Here is a 21655-nt window from a genome sequence, read left to right as displayed (position 1 = left end):
AGGTGCATGGTAAAATAGGACCGAGTCAGCACTGCTTTGTCAAAGGGAGATCTGTCTGACAAATTTACATTCTTTGAGGAGGTAACAAGGAAGTTAGACAAAGGAGAACCAGTGGACGTGATTTATTTAGATTTCCAGAAGGCCTTTGACAAGGTGCTGCATAGGAGACTGTTAAATAAGTTAAATGCACATGGTGTTAAGGGCAAGAGCCTGGCATGGTTAGAGGATTGGCTGACTGGCAGAAGGCAGAGAGTGAGGATAAAGGGGTCTTTTTCAGGATGGCAGCCGGTGACTAGTGGTGTGCCTCAGGGGTCTGTGCTGGGACCACAACTTTTCACAATATACATTAATGATCTGGAAGAAGGAACTGAAGGCACTGTTGCTAAGTTTGCAAATGATACAAAGATCTGTAGAGGGACTGGTAGTATTGAGGAAACAAGGGGGCTGCAGAAGAATTTGGACAAGCTAGGAGAGAGGGCAATGAAGAGGCAAATTAAATACAATGTGGAAAAGTGTGAGGTTATGCACTTTGGAAGGAGAAATTTAGGCATAGACTATTTTCTAAATGGGGAAATGCTTAGGAAATCAGAAACATAATGGGACTTGGAAGTCCTTGTTCACGATTCTCTTAAGGTTAACGTACAGGTTCAGTCGGCAGTTAAGAAGGCAAATGCAATGTTAGCATTCATGTCGAGAGGGCTAGAATACAAGACCAGGGATGTAATTCTGAGGCTATATGAGAATCTGGTCAGACCCCATTTGGAGTATTGTGAGCAGTTTTGGGCCCTGTATCTAAGGAAGGATGTGCTGGCCTTGGAAAGGTCCAGAGAAGGTTCACAAGAATGATCCCTGGAATGAAGAACTTGTCGTATGAGTAACGGTTGAGGACTCTGGGTCTGTACTCGTTGGAGTTTAGAAGGACGAGGGGGGGGGATCTTATTGAAACTTACAGGATACTGCGAGGCCTGGATAGAGTGAACGTGGAGAGGATGTTTCCACTTGTAGGAGAAACTAGAACCAGAGGACACCATCTCAGATTAAAGGGACAATCCTTTAAAACAGAGGTGAGGAATTTCTTCAGCCAGAGGGTGGTGAATCTGTGGAACTCTTTGCCGCAAAAGGCTGTGGAGGCCAAATCACTGAGTATCTTTAAGACAGAGATAGATAGGTTCTTGATTAAGGGGATCAGGGGTTATGAGAATGGGGATGAGAAAAATATCATCCATGATTGAATGGCGGAGCAGACTCAATGAGCCGAGTGGCCTAATTCTGCTCCTATGTCTTCTGGTCTTATGGAAAATGGGATAGAAGTCAGAGAAGAGGCTGGTTTAGCTCACTGGGCTAAATCGCTGGCTTTTAAAGCAGACCAAGGCAGGCCAGCAGCATGGTTCAATTCCCGTACCAGCCTCCCCGAACAGGCGCCGGAATGTGGCGACTAGGGGCTTTCACAGTAACTTCATTGAAGCCTACTCGTGACAATAAGCGATTTTCATTTTCATTTCATTTCAGAAAGACAAAAGTTCAGGTCTAGGGCAACAAAGAACATTAAGGCAAGTCGCCTGGCCCCCTGCCAAGGAAAGGAGGGAAGCAGCAGAGGCAGCCGAGTGAATGGTCACCATCTCAGTGACAAAAAAGAAAAAAAGGTGATTCGAGTCCTTGCAGTTATTGATGGAGGGAGGGTGGAAGAGCAGGGGTGGGTTGCTTAAGAAGGACATTGTGGTAGTGAAGAAAACCTAGGGTTTATTTTTGCATCCTGGATGATTTATGAAAAATAAGCAGTTTTAGCAATGGAGAGCCTGACCTGATAATACATTTGGTGGTCCAGTAAAGACCTGGCAATGTATGTTCAAATCTGTACCCCTGGATTGAGCAGATCGATTAGTAGCAAACAACATTCACGCAATACAAGTGGCAGGCAATGATCATTGCCAACAAGAGAGAATCTAACCATCTCCCCTTGACATTCAATGGCTTTATCTTCACTGAGGTTACTACTGATCAAAACCTTAACTGGACCAGATATTTAAATACTGTGGGGCAAGAACAGGTCAGAAGTTGGGAAATCTGCGATAAGTAACTTATCTCCCACCCTCCCCAAAGCCTATCCACAATCTACAAGACACAAGTCAGAAGCATGACATGCGTGGATGAGTGCAGCGCCAAGAACACTCAAGGAGCTTGACACCATCCAGGACACAACAGCCCTCACAATTGGCATCCCATCCACCATCTTCAACAGCCACTCCGTCTACCACCCTCACACAGTGGCAGCAGTGTGTGCCATCTACAAGGTGCACTGCCTTCTACCAGAAGGCAAAGGGCAGTTGATCCATGGGAACAGTCACGAGCAAGTTCCCTTCCAAGCCACACACCATCCGACCTGGAATTATGTCACCGTTCCTCCACTGTCACTGGGTCACAATCTTGCAATTTGTTTCCCAACAGCACTGTGGTTGTACCTGCACCACATGGGTTGCACCAGTTCAAGAAGGCAGCTCACCACCACCTTCACAAGGGATGGACAATAAATGCTGGCTTAGCTTGTGATGCCCACATCCCATTGAAGGGAAACACAAGTTGGTGAGTTCATGAGGGTGGCTGAGAGTATGGTTTGGTTTGGAGATTTTATGTGGAGGAACTGGTTTAGGGAGGAATAGAGATCAGTGAATCCAGAGAGAAGCAAACAAGAAGAATCAGGATGGACACTGAAATCACCAAGGATGAGATGTTTCTTGGTGCAAGGGCTAAAGAAGGAAAGTAGAGTAGCTAGCTCAGTGATAAACTTGATGTGTCACTTGGGTGGGCAGTAAAGAACAAGGATTTTAAATGAGAGATGGGAGGGGATGTTTACTAAAGGAGTCATGAGAAAGGCAGAGGTGTGATTTAGAGACCAGGGCGATATCACCACCACGTTGGTTAAACAGGCAAGATAAGATTCTTTTTAAAAAATATATATTTTATTGAATTTTCAAACAAACATTTTTCCGTTTTTACAACTCAACAAGGGATTATACATTAACTAGTAAATAACATTATTTAAATAATATAGTGAACTAACAACAAAAACTAAAAAGAAAAACAAATAGCAAAAAACACAGAACAGTGCCCCCCCCCCCTCCCTCCCCCCTGGGTTGCTGCTGCCGTCATTTCTATCTTTTCCTTATCGTTCCGCGAGATAGTCAAGGAACGGTTGCCACCGCCTGGAGAACCCCTGAGCCGATCCTCTCAACGCAAATTTTATTCGTCCCAATCTTATGAACCCTGCCATGTCGTTTATCCAGGCCTCCACGCCTGGGGGTTTCGCTACCTTCCACATAAGTAGAATCCTACGCCGGGCTACTAGGGACGCAAAGGCCAAAATATCGGCCTCTTTCGCCTCCTGCACTCCCGGCTCTTCTGCAACCCCAAATATAGCCAACCCCCAGCCTGGCTTGACCCGGACCTTCACCACCTTTGAGATTACCCTTGCCACGCCCCCCCCAGAACTCATGCAGTGCCGGACACGACCAGAACAGGACGCCATCTCCAGCTTCTTCCACGCTGCTCCCTCTTCCTCCCTCATCCACTTACAGACCATCGACACATTGGCGGCCCAATAGTAGTCGCTCAAACTCGGCAGCGCCAATCCCCCTCTGTCCCTACTGCGCTGCAGGAACCCCCTCTTTACTCTTGGGGTCTTTCCTGCCCACACAAAGCTCGTAATGCTCCTGTCTATTTTTTTTAAAAAGGCCTTTGTGATCAGAATGGGGAGGCACTGGAACACGAAAAGAAACCTCGGGAGAACCACCATTTTAACTGCCTGCACTCTGCCCGCCAGCGACAGCGGCACCATATCCCACCTCTTAAAGTCCTCCTCCATCTGCTCCACCAGTCGCATCAGGTTAAGTCTATGCAGGGTTCCCCAGTTCCTGGCCACCTGGATCCCCAGGTATCGGAAGTTCCTTTCCGCTCTCCTCAGCGGCAGAGCATCTATCCCCCTTCCCTGTTCCCCGGGGTGCATTACAAAAAGCTCGCTCTTCCCCATATTTAGTTTGTATCCCGAGAACTCTCCAAACTTCCTAAGTATCTGCATTACTTCAGGCATCCCCTCTACCGGGTCCGCAACATATAGCAGTAGATCATCTGCGTAGAGCGACACTCGGTGCTCCTCTCCCCCTCTAAGCACCCACCTCCATTTCTTAGAATCCCTCAGCGCTATGGCCAGTGGTTCAATTGCCAACGCGAACAGTAACGGGGACAGTGGACACCCTTGTCTTGTACCCCTATGTAGCCGAAAATACCCCCATCTTTGCCGGTTTGTGACTACGCTTGCCACCGGGGCCCCATATAAGAGTCTGACCCATCTAATAAACCCCTCACCGAACCCAAACCTCTTCAGCACCTCCCACAGGTAGTCCCACTCCACCCTATCGAATGCCTCCTCTGCATCCATCACCGCCACTATCTCTGCCTCCCCCTCCGGTGGGGGCGTCATCATCACCCCCAGCAACCTTCGTACATTAACATTCAGTTGTCTCCCCTTTACAAACCCTGTCTGGTCGTCATGCACCACCCCTGGGACGCAATCCTCTATCCTTGTCGCCATCACTTTTGCCAGCAGTTTGGCATCTACATTTAGGAGTGAGATAGGCCTGTATGACCCGCATTGCAGCGGGTCTTTATCTCGTTTCAGGATTAGCGATATCGTCGCCTCCGACATTGTCGGGGGTAGCATCCCCCTTTCCTTAGCCTCATTAAAGGTTCTCGCCAAGAGTGGGGCCAACAGATCCATATACTTCCTGTAGAATTCCACCGGAAACCCGTCTGGTCCCGGGGCCTTCCCTGCCTGCATGTTCCCCAGTCCTTTAATCACCTCATCCACCTCGATTGGCGCCCCCAGACCTGCCACCTCCTGCCCCTTCACCTTCGGGAACCTTAGCTGGTCCAGAAAGTGTAACATTCCTTCTTTTCCCCCCGGGTGTTGGGACTTATATAGCCTCTCATAAAAGGTCTTGAACACCTCGTTCACTTTCCCTGCCCTCTGCTCCATATTTCCCGTTTCGTCCCTAACTCCCCCGATCTCTCTCGCCGCCATCCTCTTCCGAAGTTGGTGGGCCAACTGCCGGCTCGCCTTTTCCCCATACTCATATTGCATCCCCTGTGCCTTCCTCCACTGTGCCTCTGCCTTTCCCGTGGTCAGCAGGTCAAACTCCGTCTGTAGTCTTCGTCTTTCTCTGTATAGCCCTTCGTCTGGGGCCTCCGCATATTTTTTATCCACCCTCAAAATTTCCCCCACTAATCTCTCTCTTTCTTTGCCCTCTTGTTTCCCCTTGTGGGCTCTGATGGAGATCAGCTCTCCTCTAACCACCGCCTTCAGCGCTTCCCATACTACCCCCACCTGAACCTCCCCATCGTCATTGACCTCCAGGTATCGCTCAATACACCCCCTCACCCTTCCGCAGACCCCCCCCCCCCCCCCCCCCCCCCCATTACCAAATTTCCCACCTCCAGGTCCGGGATACGTCCCAGCATTCGCTTCATGAATCCCGCGTCATCCCAGTTCAGGGCATATACATTCACCAGCACAACCGCCTCTCCCTGCAGTCTGCCACTCGCCATCACATATCTGCCCCCACTATCCACCACTATATTCTTAGCCTCGAATGATACACGTTTCCCCACCAATATTGCCACCCCTCTGTTTTTCGCGTCCAACCCTGAGTGGAATACCTGTCCCACCCATCCTTTTCTTAGTCTAACCTGATCTGCCACCTTCAGGTGCGTCTCCTGGAGCATGACTACGTCCGCCTTCAGTCTCTTTAAGTGCGCAAACACCCGTGCCCTCTTAATCGGCCCGTTTAAGCCTCTCACATTCCACGTGATCAGCCGGATTGGGGGGCCATTCACCCCTCGTCGACTAGCCATCCCCTTTTTTAGGCCGGAAGTCAGCTAACTCTGGCTGACCTCGGCTTCCCCCGTTCACTCTTTGACCTCCCTGCGTGTGGGGTTCCCTTCCTTCCTGCGCCCGTTTTCACGCTATAATTTCCATAGCGCGTGAAAATACCCGCGCTTTCCTCTCGGCCCCGCCCCCTATGGCGCAGTTCCCTCATTCCCCTTTCCTGTCCCTTTTTCCACCGGCGCCCACATTTCTTCGTGTCCCCCCCATCGGGGGGAGAGAAATTCCCCGTCCAACATTGCTGTGCAATAGCCCTCCCCTTTCCCCACTTTACATTCCTGTACCACCACCTCGCTGCTTCTCTCCAAACATCAAACTCTCAAATCTAGTCCAGTTTCTCTTCTTGGATGAATGTCCATGCCTCATCCGCCGTTTCGAAGTAGTGGTGCTTGCCCTGATGCGTGACCCACAATCGCGCCGGCTGCAGCATCCCAAATTTTCTTTTCTTCCTATGGAGCACCGCCTTGGCCTGGTTAAAGCTCGCCCTCCTTCTCGCCACCTCCGCACTCCAGTCCTGATACACACGTATCACCGCATTCTCCCATTTACTACTCCGTGTCTTCTTGGCCCAGCTCAGGACCATCTCTCTGTCCGTGTAGCGATGGAACTTCACCACTATTGCTCTTGGTGTTTCACCTGCCTTTGGTCTTCTCAAGAGGACCCGGTACGCTCCCTCCACTTCCAGGGGGCCCGTTGGGGCCTCAGCTCCCATTAGCGTGTGGAGTATCGTGCTCACATAAGCCCCCACATCAGCTCCTTCTGCTCCTTCGGGGAGACCTAGAATCCGTAGGTTTTTCCTCCTCGAGCTGTTCTCCAGGGCTTCCAGCCTTTCTATGCACCTCTTATGTAGTGCCTCGTGTGTCTCCGTTTTTACCACCAGGCCCTGTATCTCATCTTCATTCTCGGCTGCCTTTGCCTTCGCTCCACGGAGCTCCATCGCCTGGACCTTTTGTGTTTCCTTCAGTCCCTCGATTGCCAGTAGCATCGGCGCCAGCACCTCTTTCTTGAGCTCCTCCACACATCGTTGGAGAAACTCCTGCTGGTCCGGGCCCCATACCATCTGGGCTTCATCCGCCGCCATCTTGCTTCTCCCTTCTCTGCCGCTGCTCCAGAGGATCCTTCGCAATCTGGCCACTACCGCCGCTCCTTTCCATACACACCCAGGGGGACTCCTTCCTTCGTCACCCCACACTGGGTTAGGCCGGGAAAAAAATTCCGTTGGGGCTCCCGATAAGAGCCCAAAAATCCGCTAGAACGGGAGCTGCCGAAACGTGCGGCTTAGCAGTGCATCACCGCAACCGGAAGTCCAAGATAAGATTCTTGATGATCGGGCAGTGCAGTAGCCTGAAATACAACCTGTAGTGATACGCTATATTGCTTGGCTTGTACAAGATAAAAGTTGAAATCGTCCAGAGTTGCAGGGTTATTACAAATCAATATTGTCATTATTCTTCTTTTCAGTCACTGTACTGGTTGATGAAGATATAATTAATTGATCAGCCGACCAGCCTTCTACCCAATGTTGAGCGATCACTGCAGCCCCCCTCTATCTGTTTATAATAACCTCGAGTCTTGTCACAAAGATGCAAGATGCCAAGAAAGGCATGAAGATAATGGGATTAAAATGAGGCTGAAAATTCTCTACAACTCTCAAACCTGGAAAACTGACTCCACCAGAATATAGGATGATGCGGACCAAAACATTATTGGGTCAAAACTGTGTATTTAATTATAAAAGAACAAATACTTGTTTTTAAATAAAAGAAAAAAAAACTAAACTGGTTACATCCCCTCAAAAATAGTTTTGCCACTCAAGGAGACAGTGATTGACTTGTGACCTAAATGGGCCCTTTGTCCCACACTCCATAATATCATTGGCGAACAACATTTTTCTCCCTAAAATGAAATTAACAGGTGATCTCGTATTAAATGTCAGTTTTCAAAGGGGATTCCAAACCTCTCCAACCTTTATGTGAAAAAGTGTTTCTTAATTTCACTCCTGGAAAGTCTAACTGTAATTTTCAGACTATGCCCCGAGTACCAGACTCTCCAACCAGCACCATGCCAATCTTCTGGCTCCATCTATTGGTCATTTTAGTTATTCAACTAAATTTTTTATCTCAAGTATTCCATGACGAGTTAGTTGATCATTCTTTTCACTTAATTTCTAAATTAAAGGAATTGTATGCTCAATTTCACTCTTCTACATCAAACCAGCTGCACATAAATGAACTAATTTCTGAAGTGATCTTCTTTTGCACCAAATTTACAGAAACTTTACACTATGATCAGAAAGAATTTAAAAAATGACAGGGTGAATCTGGCTGTGAGCATAATTTCTTTGCTTTACCTAACAAAATAAAAATCAGATCTAGTGAATTATAAATTCCAGAAAGTAGAAAGACATGAAGTATAATGGTGTGATGCAACATTGCCAAAACTGGGGTGGTCCTGTAGGATTCATCCAGGGGTTCCATATTAGGATTGGCTGTTTTAAATTTATAAAAAGCTGTCCTTCCAGCTGTGCAACTGAAGGCGGTTTTCGTTCTGTGTTGATTTGACGTTTTAAATGTTTTAAGTCTCACTTGTGATTCGCTGTTTGTTAAAGGCAGTAGAGACTGTCCCTTTAATTTGTCCCACAGTTTACTTGATTTATTCGCCATGGTTACTTACGTTGATCAAAATAATTGGCTACTGGTAGGTGCACTAGTTAGCCCATCAGCAGCACTGAGAAGTTGGCCTCCGATTGGGCGACCTGGGAATAGTGCAAAATCAGAGGTGAAGTACGGTCGGCTGCAGCCACGCGGGAGGGGGGGGGGGGGGGGGGGGTTCCTTGGGGGAATGGAGAGCAGGCGCATGTGAGTGCGAGGGACGCGCGAGAAAGAGCGCACGAGGGGGCGGGCAGGCGCCCGCACAAGAAAGCTAGGCGTCTGTGCAAGAGAGATGTCAGTACAATTTGCACAAAAACAATTAATTTTTTGTGATATAACTCTTCAGCATAATAAGAATGTTCCTTAGGGGTTCCGTCACTACTCTAGTTAATAACGGTTCTGTGGCTGGAAACGTTTTTAGTGACTTAAAATTCCATTCTAATCTGCAAGGGTGAGCGAATGGCGGTGACAGTTCTGTAATTCTGTAATATTACAACTTATTGCTGGCGAACTTTAGTGTCACAGAATCACAAGCAGTACCGATTTTCTCATGGTTATAAGTAGGCCGAGCAACATCAGCAAACATTGTTTCAAATTTGCTGTTTTCTGGCCTTCTCTGTTCTTTTTCAGATTTCCAGTATGCAGAGATTTTTCTTTCTATCTCTGAATATTTTCTTTAACCTTTTCTTAAAATATTATTATTTTTGCTGCCCAATTCATTGGACTTGATTTTTTTTAAATAAACTTCTACCTCCTATCTAGCTACTCAAGTTCTTTCCCTCAAAAGTGAGACAGTTTTCTCTCGTATATTCTATGCTGCTGAATGTAGTTTTAATATCATGCCATCCTGAGGTACAAACAGGTACCACAACAGGTGTCATGAGCATCTCAAGCTTGCTCTGCCATTCAAGATCATGGTTGATTTGTGACATAACTTCCTTTGTTCCATATCCCTTAACATTTTCGGCGAACAAAATTCTTTCTCCCTCAATGTTAAAATTCACAAATGATCTAGCATTGACTGCCATTTTCAGAAGTGCGTTCCAAACCTCTACCAGCCTTTGTCAAGTACTTTCACCCCTGAAAAGTCTGACTCTGACTCTAATTTTTATACTGTGCCCAGAGTCCTAGACTTGTCCAAACCAGCAAATAAGGTTCATCGCTACCTACTCCCCTTAATATCTTGAAAACTTTAGTCAAATCAAATCTTTCAACGCCATTACTATAATTAAGGGCCTTACTATCTCAAGGCAAATCAATCTTACAAAGAGTATCCATCATGTGCCCATATATATTTTGGTACCACAGTCCCTAACTTCATTGCAGTGTTAATGTAACCCATCTTGTGACACTAATAAAGATTATCATAAGCTGATATTTAACATGGTCTTTTTTCTTAAAACTACAATTGATTTTTAATCATATATTTCCACAAACATATGAACATAAAAATGAATTGGTTTGACTTTATAATGTAATGTAATTTAAAAAAATATTCTTTCAGGGATGTGTATATCTCTGGCAAGGCCAGCATCTGTTGCTCATTTGTAGGGGTGGTGAGGCACCTCCTTGAGCCGCTGCTGCCCAACTGCAGTCCACGTGGTGTAGGTACATACAGCGTGCCATTAGGAAGGAAGTTCCAGGATCTTGACCCAGTGACAGTGAAGCAATCGGTCACATCGGTCTTCCATATCCGGGAAGAACCCCCACATGTGTGTCCTGGTCCTGGTCAGGTGTGCCCCATGTGCCACCTTCAGCTGCACCAGGCTCAGCCTCGCACATGCGGAGGTGGCGTTCACCCTGGACGTCACCTCGCTTCAGGTCCTCCCTGATCCTTGCGCATTGGAGGTGGAGTTCACCCTATGCAAGATCTCGCTGCAGATCCTCCCCCTACCTCGATGCCTAGTTCTTCCTCCCACCTCTCTCTGGTTGCGTCCAATGGGACCTCATCTCCTCCAGCAGTCGACGTATAGGTCCGCGCACTTTCCCTCCCCTGATTCGTCCTGTGATAACAGTCTGTGCGTCTGGGGTGACTGGGGGAACAATGGGGCCTCCTTGCAAAGGAAGTCCCATATTTGAAGGTATTGGTGCTCGTTCCCTTTCGGGGGCTGGAGCTTCTCCGTTAGTTTCTCCAGGGTTTATCTACATACAAGTCTCTGACCCTCAACCCTTCCTCCCTGCTCCAGGTTTTATACATGGCATCCATTTTGGCCGGGTAAATCAGTGTTTTTTGCAGAAAGGGGCTGAGACGGACATGTCTTTAGTTTAAAGTGGTATCTAAGCTGGTTCTAGGCTCTTAGTGTGGCTACCACCATCAGGCTCGAATATGTGGCTGGGGAAATGGATGTTGGGCAGTGGTCAGTGCCCGCAGGGACTTCCCAATTTGCGAGGTCTCTTATATCTGTACACATTCCACCCCCGGCACCCCCAGCCAGTCCCCCACCCTTTCTATATTGGCTGCCCAGTAGTAGAACAGGAGGTTCGGCAGTACCAAATCCCCTCGAGCTCCGCCCTCTCTGTAGGACAGTTTTGCGTTCTGCCCACACGAAGGCAGAGATTAGTTTGACTACCCTAGTGAAGAAGTTCTTGGGATGAAGATCGGGAGGAACCCAAATTTGAAGAGGAACCTTGGAAGGACATTCATCTTTATTGTCTGCATTCTCCTGCTAGGGAGAGCTGGAGTGAGTCCCACCTCCGCAGGTCCCATTCACCTCCTCCACCACACCAGAGAGGTTCCACTTGTGCAACCGGATCCAGTTGTGGGCTTCCTGGATCCCCAGAAATCGGAACTTAGTTTGGGGCAATTTGATTAGCAGGACTCCAGCTCGGTTTCTCCGCCCTGGGGGTACACTGGAAAAGCTTTGCTCTTGACAGGTTAGGTCTGTATCCAGAAAAGGCTCTGAACTCCTTCAGGAGTTCCATTATCTTTTCCATGCTGGCTAGGGGATTTGAGATGTAGAGCAGTGGGTCATCCGCATAAAGAGAGACTCCGTGCTCCCTGCCTCCTCTCTGAATGCTCTCCACTCTTCCACTTATCTGAGCGCGATGGCCAGTGGCTCAATTGTCGGAGCGAACAGCAACAGGGACAACGGGCATCTCTGCCTCATGCCTCTGTGCAGCCAGAAGTAATCTGAGCTGGTGGCATTTTTCCGAACACTCGTCATGGGAGCGCTGTACAGCAGTTTCACCCATGAGCTGAACACTGGCCAAAACCCAAACCATTCCAGTACTTCAATGAGGTACTTCCATTCCACCTGGTCAAAGGCCTTCTCTGCGTCCAGGAAATGATCACTTCTGGTGTCTGCTCCCAGGGTGACGACATGACCATGTTCAAAAGGCGTCTGATGTTCACTGTCTGCCCTTGACAAACGCGGTCTGATCTCCCGCAATCACTTCTCGCCAGAACTCTCACGTCAGTGTTTAGGAGAGAGATGGGTCTGTATGACCCACACTCCGCTGGGTCTTTGTCTTTCTTTGGGATCAGTGAGATTGAAGCCTGTGCCAGCATGGGCGGCAGTGCATTCCCCAACAACGAGTCGTTGAGACTTCCGGTGACGGCGGGCGGGAGGCAGCCGCACAGTGGAGGGCTCCCGTTCGGGAACGGCATTTTCGCGGAGTAACGCCCGGTCCTAGGGCCAGCGACGGCAGTAAAAGTCGGGGGATAGCGCAAGGAGAAGAAGGATGTCGAAAATCACCAAATAAATGGCCGGGAAAAAAGCGGCTGAAAGTCCGTTGGAGAGGGGAAAGGTCACCGCGGGGTCAACAAAGAAAATGGAGGCTGGAGCACCAGGGGAGGCCGCAGTGCTTACGGCTGAAGAACTAACTAAGGTGATGGCTGCGGAATTCCAAAAGCAGTTGGCGCAGATTGAGAAATGTATGGAGTGTTCTATGTTCTATGGTGAGGAAGGAGATGAGGGAGGTTTTGAATGTGCTGGTGGAGGAGGCGGTTTCCCCGGTGAAGACGGCGGTGGCGAGCGCAGTGGCGGAGGTGCGAGAGCAAGGGGAGGCGCTGAAGGAAGTGGAGGAGACGTTATTGCAGCACGGTGATCAACTTGCCTCGACGGGGAAGGAGATGCGGAAGGTGATGGACACGAACAGGAACCTGAGAGGAAAAATGGAAGATCTGGAAAACAGATCCAGGCGACAGAAGTTGAGGGTCGTGGGGCTGCCCGAAGGAGTTGAAGGACCGAAGCCGACTCAGTATTTTGCCGCGATGCTGGCAAAACTACTGGGGGAGGGGGTGGACCCCTCCCGATATGAACTGGATCGGGCTCATCGGTCGTGGAGGCTTGTACCAAAGGCGGGTGAGCCGCCAAGGGCAGTGACTCTGTGCTTCCATAGGTACAGTGTGAAGGAGAAGGTCCTGAGCTGGGCCAAACAGAAGCTGGTGGTGCAGTGGGCTGGAGCTGGTATACGTGTATACCAGGACTTTACGGTGGAGCTGGCGAAGAGGCGGGCTGCCTTCAACCGGGTGGAGAGGGCACAGTACATTGGCAAGGTGCAGTGCGGCATTGTATATCCAGCGAAGCTGAGGGTGACTTACAAGCTCAGGGACTTTTATTTTGGAACGGCGGAAGCAGCGGAGGAGTTTGCGAAGGCAGAAGGACTGTGGCAGAACTGACAAATTGAGGAATGGTCATGTGCCGATGTAACCTCATGACTGTATTTTCTTTTTTTTTGTATCACTGCGCGCGGGTGTAGAGGCTAAAGGAGCCAATGTTGCATATATTTGGACAAGGGAAGGGACGGGACTTTCACTCGAAAGGAGGGCTCTTTGGGGTGTAGGTGGATATGCGGGGTTTGTGTATTAAAAGGGGATCTTTGGGCTTTCCTAGGGCCGGGCAAGGGGGAAAGGGACCCGGGCGGGGGCCTCCACGCTGGCCGGTTTAAACCGGCCAGTGAACGGGAGTGAGGTGGGGGGAGGGGCTGCGGCCATCGGAGCCTGACAGAACGGGGTCCGAGAGGTCTAGCCGGGGTGGAAAGTTGGGGGGGAGGGAACCGAGGTTGGGGGGGGGGGAACCGAGGTTGGGAGGATGAGTTTTACAAGAGGCATTGGGGGGGTGGGGGGGGATACAACTTTGGGGTATCATGTACGGTACTCTCTTAGAGGCTGGATGGCGTTGGTTGGGGGGGTGGGTGGGTGGAGAGCCGTGTAGATTAAGGGTGACTACGGGTAATCCCCGATTCCTTTTTGTCATTTGTTTATGTAAACAGGCGGGTTGAGGTTTGGGGGTTGGTGGGCGGATGGGATCGTTGTTATTATGGGGATTGACATATCTTGTTGATTATTGTTTATTGTTGATGGGTGTAAATGTGGGAGAAAACGTGAAAAAGGAGAATAAAAAATTTTTTTTTTTTTTTTTTTTAAACGAGTCGTTGAATATCTCCCGCAGGTGTGGGGCCAGTGCTGCTGCACATTTTTGTAGAGGTCCACTGGGAACCCATCAAATCCCGGTGCCTTCCCGGATTGCATGGAGTTGATGCATCGCATGATCTCCTCCAGACGCAACGTCGCTTCCAGTCCCTGTCCCTTTTCCTCCCCCACAGCTGGGAAGTCCAGCCCATCCAAGAATTGTTGAATTTTTGAGTCCCCCTCCAGAGGCTTGGAGGTGTACAGTCCCCAGTAGAATGTTGCGAAGGCTCGATGACCTCCTCTGGAGCCGTGACCACCTGTCCCTTGTCCCTGATCTGCGCTCTCGTGCTTCCCCATATCTGACAGAGGTGGCTCACTACGTTCCCTGTGGAGAGCAGGTCAAATTCCATTTGCAATTTCTTTCCTCTCCGTCAGCAGCTCCAGTTGGGCCGTAGAGTCTCACTGATCTATTTTATTAGCCACTGCTTGGCCACCTTTTCTCGCTGTCTCCATGAGCCCTGTAAGCTATTATTTCCCCCGTCCTGATCCTTGCCTCCAGTGCCTTGCAAAATGTGGAGAGACACCACCCCGTTCTGGTTGCAACTTACTTATTTGTAGACTCCTCAGTACAACACAGAAATCACATTGTCCAGCTGGTTGTTAGAGGGGAAATTATCTCCTTTAAAGCGCAGAATGAAAAGAGCGTAAAGGCAGAGGCAGAGGTTGACGGAATGCCATCTTAGAGGTGGACCATCAGCACTCAATGAATCAGGCACCAGAACTGCTGGCCAGTAGGAAGAAGCTACAGTTGGAATGTGGGCTTCTATCCACGGACAGGGTGGTGCGCTTGCAGCGTCGTTCGCAGGGGACTCTTTATGAACACAGGGAGAAGGCTAGTCACCCGCTGGCACATCAGCTGAGGAGGCAGGCAGCCTCTTGGGAAATTGCACAAGTCAGGGTTAGGGGTTGTGAACTGGTTTCTACTCCAGCCAAGGTTAACAGGGCGGCTGAAGCGTTTTATCAAAACCTGTACGTGTAGGAACCACTGGAGGATGAGTGCCCAAAGTACAAGTTTTTAGATGGTCTGGCCTTCCCGTTAGTGGAGCAGGAGGAGAGGGAGGAATTAGAAACTCCTCTGACTCTAGCGGAGATTAAGGAGGGTATGGGGCTTGATGCAGTTGGGGAAGGTGCCGGGAGCAGACGGGTTTCCAATTGAATTTTACAAAATGTTATTATCCAGGCTCAAAACGTTAGCTCCCTTTTATCTCCACAGATGCTGTCAGACCTGCTGAGATTGCCCAGTATTTTCTACGTAATGCAAGTTGTTCTTTAGTAAAGGTTGTTGAAGGGAACCTCATTATAAAGGTTAATTGGCTCTCAAATTGCATCTCACCATAAGGGAAAATTAACAATACATCCAGTAACAGGACAGATAAAATGATTAGAAGTATTTGTTCATGTGGAATGTAAACATCAGCATGGACTGGTTGCGTTGAGTGGGCTGTTATCTAGTTGTAGAGTGTCAAGAGAATCATCCATTTTTCTTTTTGCGTGCCATGATCATATAATTTATAAACAGAGTAAATTGGCATTTTGATATATCTACAAAAAGTGAGGCACTGAAAAAAAATCATTCCTTTTATAGAACTTACCAACACCCCGGCAACTATCGAAGCAACAGTGTTTCTACTTTCCCCCCAGTCAATACATTCAAATTCTGGCCAGCGGAAATTGTCCAGGAATCCTGCCATCCTAAAGCTGCCGATGGGATTGTGCTCCTTCACTGGACCTCAATGTAATCTTGATCTGTAAATTTAGTTTGTGTTTCACTGAAAGAAAGAAATACATTGATTATTTTTCTAAACAGCATTTCCTGCCACCCTTCATTGTTGAACAACATAACATGGGGCTAAATCCACCACAGAGCTTGATAGAATGCTGCCTTATTCCATTCCCTAGGATTCAACTGTTCTAAATTGCACATTACTCGGCCTGATTTGACATTGGTCACAAAAATTAAAAACAAATTTCTGAAGGTGGAAAAACTAAACAAAAGTATGTTCTTAATCAGACAAATTTTTATTAAATCTTCAAAGTAACTTTGGAATAAATGCACAAAATATTTTAACTCCTTTTACAAGGTACTGAACTTAGCATTAATACATGGGGTAATACCAGATGGGGCACCCAACATTGATCCAAACACCAGAAAGATACATCCAATCAACCCTGCACAGTCCTCACTAGCATCTGGGCATTTATGCCAAAATTCCCACAGGCTAGTCAAGCAAATATGTTAATACTCACAAATTATATCTTTCAGCCAACATCCCAGGCACCTCAATCACCTCTTTCTCAGTAAGCTACCTGCCGCAAATGCATCTGTCAGCATTGGCAGCAATGCCCACCAGGCACAGTCCTTGTGGAGACAAAAATGTTGTCTTCACACTGAGAACACGCACCATCATATTGTGTGGCACTACCACTACGGTTTATGTGTTTTGTTATAAATGTAGAGTTTCCAATTCTTTTTTCCAATTAAGGAGCAATTTAGTGTGGCCAATTAATCTACCCTCCACATCCTTTTGGGTTGTGGGGGTGACACCCACGCAGATAAGGGGAGAATGTGCAAACTCCATACGGACAGTGACCCGGGGCCGGGATCAAACCCAGGTCTTCGGCGCCGTGAGGCAGCAGTGCTAACCACTGAGCCACCGTGCTGCCCCACAACCACTATGCTAACTAACAACATCTTGTGGTCTCCATTGGCCAGGAAGTGCCGATAAGAGAAGGTCAGAAACTGGGTCACCTTTTGATTCACCAAACCCATTCCATCACCTACAAGGATCAAGTCTGCAGCATGATGTAATACTTTCTGCTTGCCTGGGTGAGTGCAGCTCCAACACTCAAGAAGCTCGACACCATTCAGGACTAAGCAGGCCACTTGATCATCACATCATCCACTTACTCCACCAGTAATGTACAGTGACAGCAGTATGGACCACATTAAAGATGCACTGCAGCAACTCACCAAGGCTCCTTTGACACCACCTTTCAAACCCACAACCTCTAACACCTAGAAGGACAAGGACAGATGCATGGGAACACTACCACCCGCAGGTTCCCCTGCAAGCCACAGACCATCCTGACCATCAGATATCACTGTCCCTTCACTGTCACTGGAACAAAAAACTATGGAGCTGGTCTCTGACTTCAGGACGCGAAGTATCGCACACATCTCTGACTGCATCAATAATGCCGGGGTGGAGATGGTTGACAGCTTCAAATTCCTAGGTGTGCACATCACCAACAATCTGTCCTGATCCACCCACGTTGACGCTACGAACAAGAAAGCACAACAGCACCTTGATTTCCTTAAGAAACTAAAGAAATTTTGCATATCCACATTGACTCATTAATTTTTACAGATGCACCATAGAAAGCGTCCTATCTGGCTGCATCACAGCCTGGTATGCCAACTGCTCAGCCCAAGATCATAAGAAACTACAGAGAATCGTGAACACAGCCCAGTCTATCACGCAAACCCGCCTCCCATCCATTGACTCTGTCTACACCTCCTGCTGCCTTGGGAAAGCGGGCAGCATAATCAAAGACCCCTCCCACCCGGGTTATTCTCTCTTCCAGCCTCTTCCATCGGGCAGGAGATATAAAAGTCTGAGAGCACGCACCAACAGGTTCAAAAACAGCTTCTTCCCCACTGTTACCAAAATCCTGAAAGTCCCTCTTATAAACGGAACTGATCTCTTCACACATCTTCTCTATTGAGTAGTACTACACTCCATATACGTCACCTGATGCCTGTGTCTATGTATTTACATTGTGTATTTATGTATGTCCTGTGTTTTTTCATGTATGGAACGATCTGTCTGGACTGTACACAGAACACTACTTTTCACTGTACCTCGGTACCCGTGACAATAAAGCATATCAAAAAAACAAAAAGAACTGGAACTTCTTTCCTAACAGCACTGTAGGTGTACCTGGATTGCAGCAGTTCAAGAAGGTGGATTACTACTACCTTGAGGGAAATTAGGTATGGGCAATAAAGGCTGGCTTGACACTGACACATAGGTCACATGAATAATTTAAAAATTATATATATAATGCATTATTAGCTGGACTATGTGCAAACAATCCAGGCAACTGTGTTTTCTTCAACAATAACCATTGTAACCATTTGAAGAGAATAAGTGCTTCACACCAAAATTGCAGTTCGGAGACTGATGTTTAGTTTGTGGAAAATGGCAAATAAAATATCATGTTTTATTGACAAAACACAATGGCCTGTAACTTCCTGGAGGGTTCACAAAGTTGCTGGTGGAGCTGCATAAGAGCGGCGCGCGCGCTTAAAGGACGCAGCATTTAAACTCCTGGCCATTTTCTTTCTGACAGCTTGGAGCTCTGCGCTGCTGAAGGAAATGTCCAGGTGCAACGCTATGTTGGGCCACTCACCCAGATATTTGATGAGTTTTTACACGTTTTTATTTACACATAAGTTTTTCAGTCTAGCAGAAGCAGGAGACATAGGGAGACTTTTTTTTGGTCGGTAAATGTTTTATATTATTAGTGCTTAGCACTTATAACTATGTTTAAAATGCAAGTAAAATGAAAGGAAGATATATATATTTTTTTACTTTGGTTTGTTATAGAACATAGAACATTACAGCGCAGTACAGGCCCTTTGGTCCTCAATGTTGTGCTGACCTGTGAATCCACTCTAAAGCCCATCTACACTATTACCTTATCGTCCATATGTCTATCCAATGACCATTTGATTGCCCTTAGTGTTGGCAAGTCCACTATTGTTGCAGGCAGGGCATTCCACTCCCTTACTACTCTCTGAGTAAAGAACCTACCTCTGTCTTATATCTATCTCCCCTCAATTTAAAGCTATGTCCCCTCGTGCTAGATATCACCATCCGAGGAAAAAGGCTCTCATTGTCCACCCTTTCCAATCCTCTGATCATCTTGTATGCCTCAATTAAGTCACCTCTTAACCTTCTTCTCTCTAACAAAAACAGCCTCAAGTCCCTCAGCCTTTCCTCATAAGATCTTCCCTCCATACCAGGCAACGTTCTGGTAAATCTCCTCTGCACCCTTTCCAATGCTTCCACATCCTTCCGAAAATGCGGCGACCAGAATTGCACGCAATATGAGGCTGTTAATTCCATTGCAAGGGTACTTTACTGTATAAAGTGAGTTTGATGTCATAGAAGATTAATTTTTCTTTTAAACTTTGGTTTGTCAGGAGGATGTTAATAAAGGAACTATAATGGATAGAATGTGGTGATCATTCGCTAAAGGGTATGATTGCCCACCTAAGATACTCCGTGTTACTGGTTAAGGGTTCTGTGGGTCCTTGCGTGGTTGATGAGCACAATCCTAGGGCTGCATCACTCACTTGGTAGGAATTTCCAAAAGGTGGCATTAGTCCTTGGACACTTAAGTCGCAGGTATTCCTTTCTCAGGCTTCTTTTCCAGGCCTCCTCTTGCTGCCTGATGTTCTCAAAGAATTGTGACCCTCCAATTAGGAGGTTCCTCCAAGTAGATCTCTTCCGAGAAAAGGTCTCCCAGGCATTGTCGTCTATGTCCCATTTCTCGAGGTAAGCCTACAATGTGACTTTGAAGAGCTTTCTTTGTGCTCCTCTTGTTCAGGATCCTTCCTTGAGCTGGATGAAGAAGATTTTCTTTGCAGTTGGCACCCTGACATCCTAAGCATATGAGTGGCCCAGCGGATTTGGTTTTGGATGATCATGGCTTCGATATTGGAACTATTGCCTCCATCAAGGGCACACCTGTTCTCCAGGCTGATTCAGAGCTAAAGTACATTTGGATTTTACAATGTATTTTAAGCGGAGTTGTTTACGAGTCTCCCTGGTGTAATGTGCATCCTTAGCAGCCTCAGTGATTACTACAAAAGCTTTAACGCGGTTTATTGCCTTAGTTGATATATGCAAGTCTTCTGTGAGCTAATGTGAACAAATGTTTGACAGGTATTGCGAATCAATTACCCACCCTTAAGAGTGTACTGCCAAAGGAGATCCCGAAATGATGGCAGAAGAGATGGGTGGCAGAACACCCATCTGGGTGGGTGGCAGAACACCCGTTTCAGTGGCTGTTGCTTTCGGATGTTGAGCTTGTCAATTCACAATTGTCAAAACCCTTCCCTCTCTCTCTCCCCGCCCCCTTTACAAATAGATAGGACTGTTGTGTTTTGTTTAAGTGAGAAAATATATTTTACTACAATAAATTTGTAAAGGTTGAGGCAGTTTTACGACATTGTTCAGCGATAGAGTTAAACGTTAAGTTACATGTTAACTGGTTTCAATGTTTTGTATTTATAAAATTATTTTTGTTAATAAATGTTTTATATTAAATTTTACAAGCTTCTACAAATGACTTACTGAAAAATCAGAACATAACATTGAATTGAAATAATTATACATGAATAAGATAACTGAAGTAAACAAGGCAGAAACATAATTAACACATGGGCACACTGATTAGCACTGCTGCCTCACAACACCAGAGACCCATCTTCAATTCAGATCTTGGGTGACTATATGGTGTTTGTATAATCCGCCCCCCCCCCCCACCACCTGCAGTTTCCTAGAACCATGGAATAGGATCACAGAATTCCTACAATGCAGCAAGTGGCCATTCAGCCCATCAAGTCTGAAAGAGTACCCAACCTGAAGTCCCCACCCTATCCCTAAAACATAATCTGTGCATCCCTGGACACTAAGGGACAACTTAGCTTGGCCAATCTACCTAACCTGCACATCTTCGGACTGTGGGAGGAAACCAGAGCATCAAGAGGCGGGGGCATGAACCAGGGTAGGATGCTTTTTGGAGTGTCAGTGCAGACTTTATGGCCCAAATGGCTTTCTTCTGCACTGCAATGATTCTATAAACACTAAAGAAAATCAGATGTTACAAGTACAGTGACAGCAAAACGCCCTGGGGAGCTTTTAAAATCAGGGACGGGATTCTCCGACCCACCGCCGGGTCGGAGAATCGCCGGGGGCTGGCGTGAATCCCGCCCCCGCCGTGTCCCGAAGTCTCCGCCGCCAGAGATTCGGCATGGGTGGGAATCGCGCCGGTTGGCTGAAGTCCCGCTGCTTGAATGCCTGTCCCGCCAGCGTGGATTAAACCACCTTTAGAACGGTGGGACAAGGCGGCGCGGGCGGCTCCGGGGTCCTTGGGGGGGGGGCAATCTGGCCCCCGGGGCACAGGCCCGCCCACGGATCGGTGGGCCCCGATCGCGGGCCAGGTAACCGTGGGGGCACTCTTTTTCTTCCGCCTTCACCATGGTCTTCACTATGGCAGAGGCGGAAGAGACCCCCTCCCCTGCGCATGTGCGAGGATGACATCAGCAGCTGCTGACGCTCCTGCGCATGCGCGGACCCGCGTCGCCCGGCGAAGACCTTTCGGCCCCGGCTGGCGTGGCGCCAAAGGCCTTTCCCGCCAGCCGGTGGAGCGGAAACCACTCCGGCGCGGGTCTAGCCCCTCAAGGTGAGGGCTTGGCCCCTAAAGGTGCAGAGTCTCCGCACCTTTGGGGAGGCCCGATGCCGGAGTGGTTCCCGCCACTCCATCATGCCGGGAGCCCCCGCCCCGCCGTGTAGGGGAGAACCCCGCCCCAGATTACCATAATCTAAATTAAAACATACAAACATTTTTAAGCATTCATGCCAC

General features: G+C 48.0%; 1 protein-coding gene across 3 annotated transcripts in view; it reads right to left on the bottom strand.

Annotated features, from left to right (window-relative positions):
* Positions 1-21655, bottom strand: part of LOC140427768 (transmembrane protein 50B) — a 170194-nt gene that overhangs the window by 90765 nt on the left and 57774 nt on the right. For all 3 annotated transcript variants that reach the window (XM_072513402.1, XM_072513401.1, XM_072513400.1), the window contains one exon: positions 15592-15768. In XM_072513402.1, coding sequence (XP_072369503.1) covers positions 15592-15690 — 99 coding nt within the window. In that variant the 5' untranslated portion in view covers positions 15691-15768. The remainder of the gene's footprint in view (positions 1-15591; positions 15769-21655) is intronic.

This window comes from Scyliorhinus torazame, chromosome 8 (assembly GCF_047496885.1).
Source record: "Scyliorhinus torazame isolate Kashiwa2021f chromosome 8, sScyTor2.1, whole genome shotgun sequence".
Classification (NCBI taxonomy): domain Eukaryota; kingdom Metazoa; phylum Chordata; class Chondrichthyes; order Carcharhiniformes; family Scyliorhinidae; genus Scyliorhinus; species Scyliorhinus torazame.
Note: the sequence above shows the minus strand (reverse complement) of the source record. Positions and strands in the feature narration are given on the sequence as shown.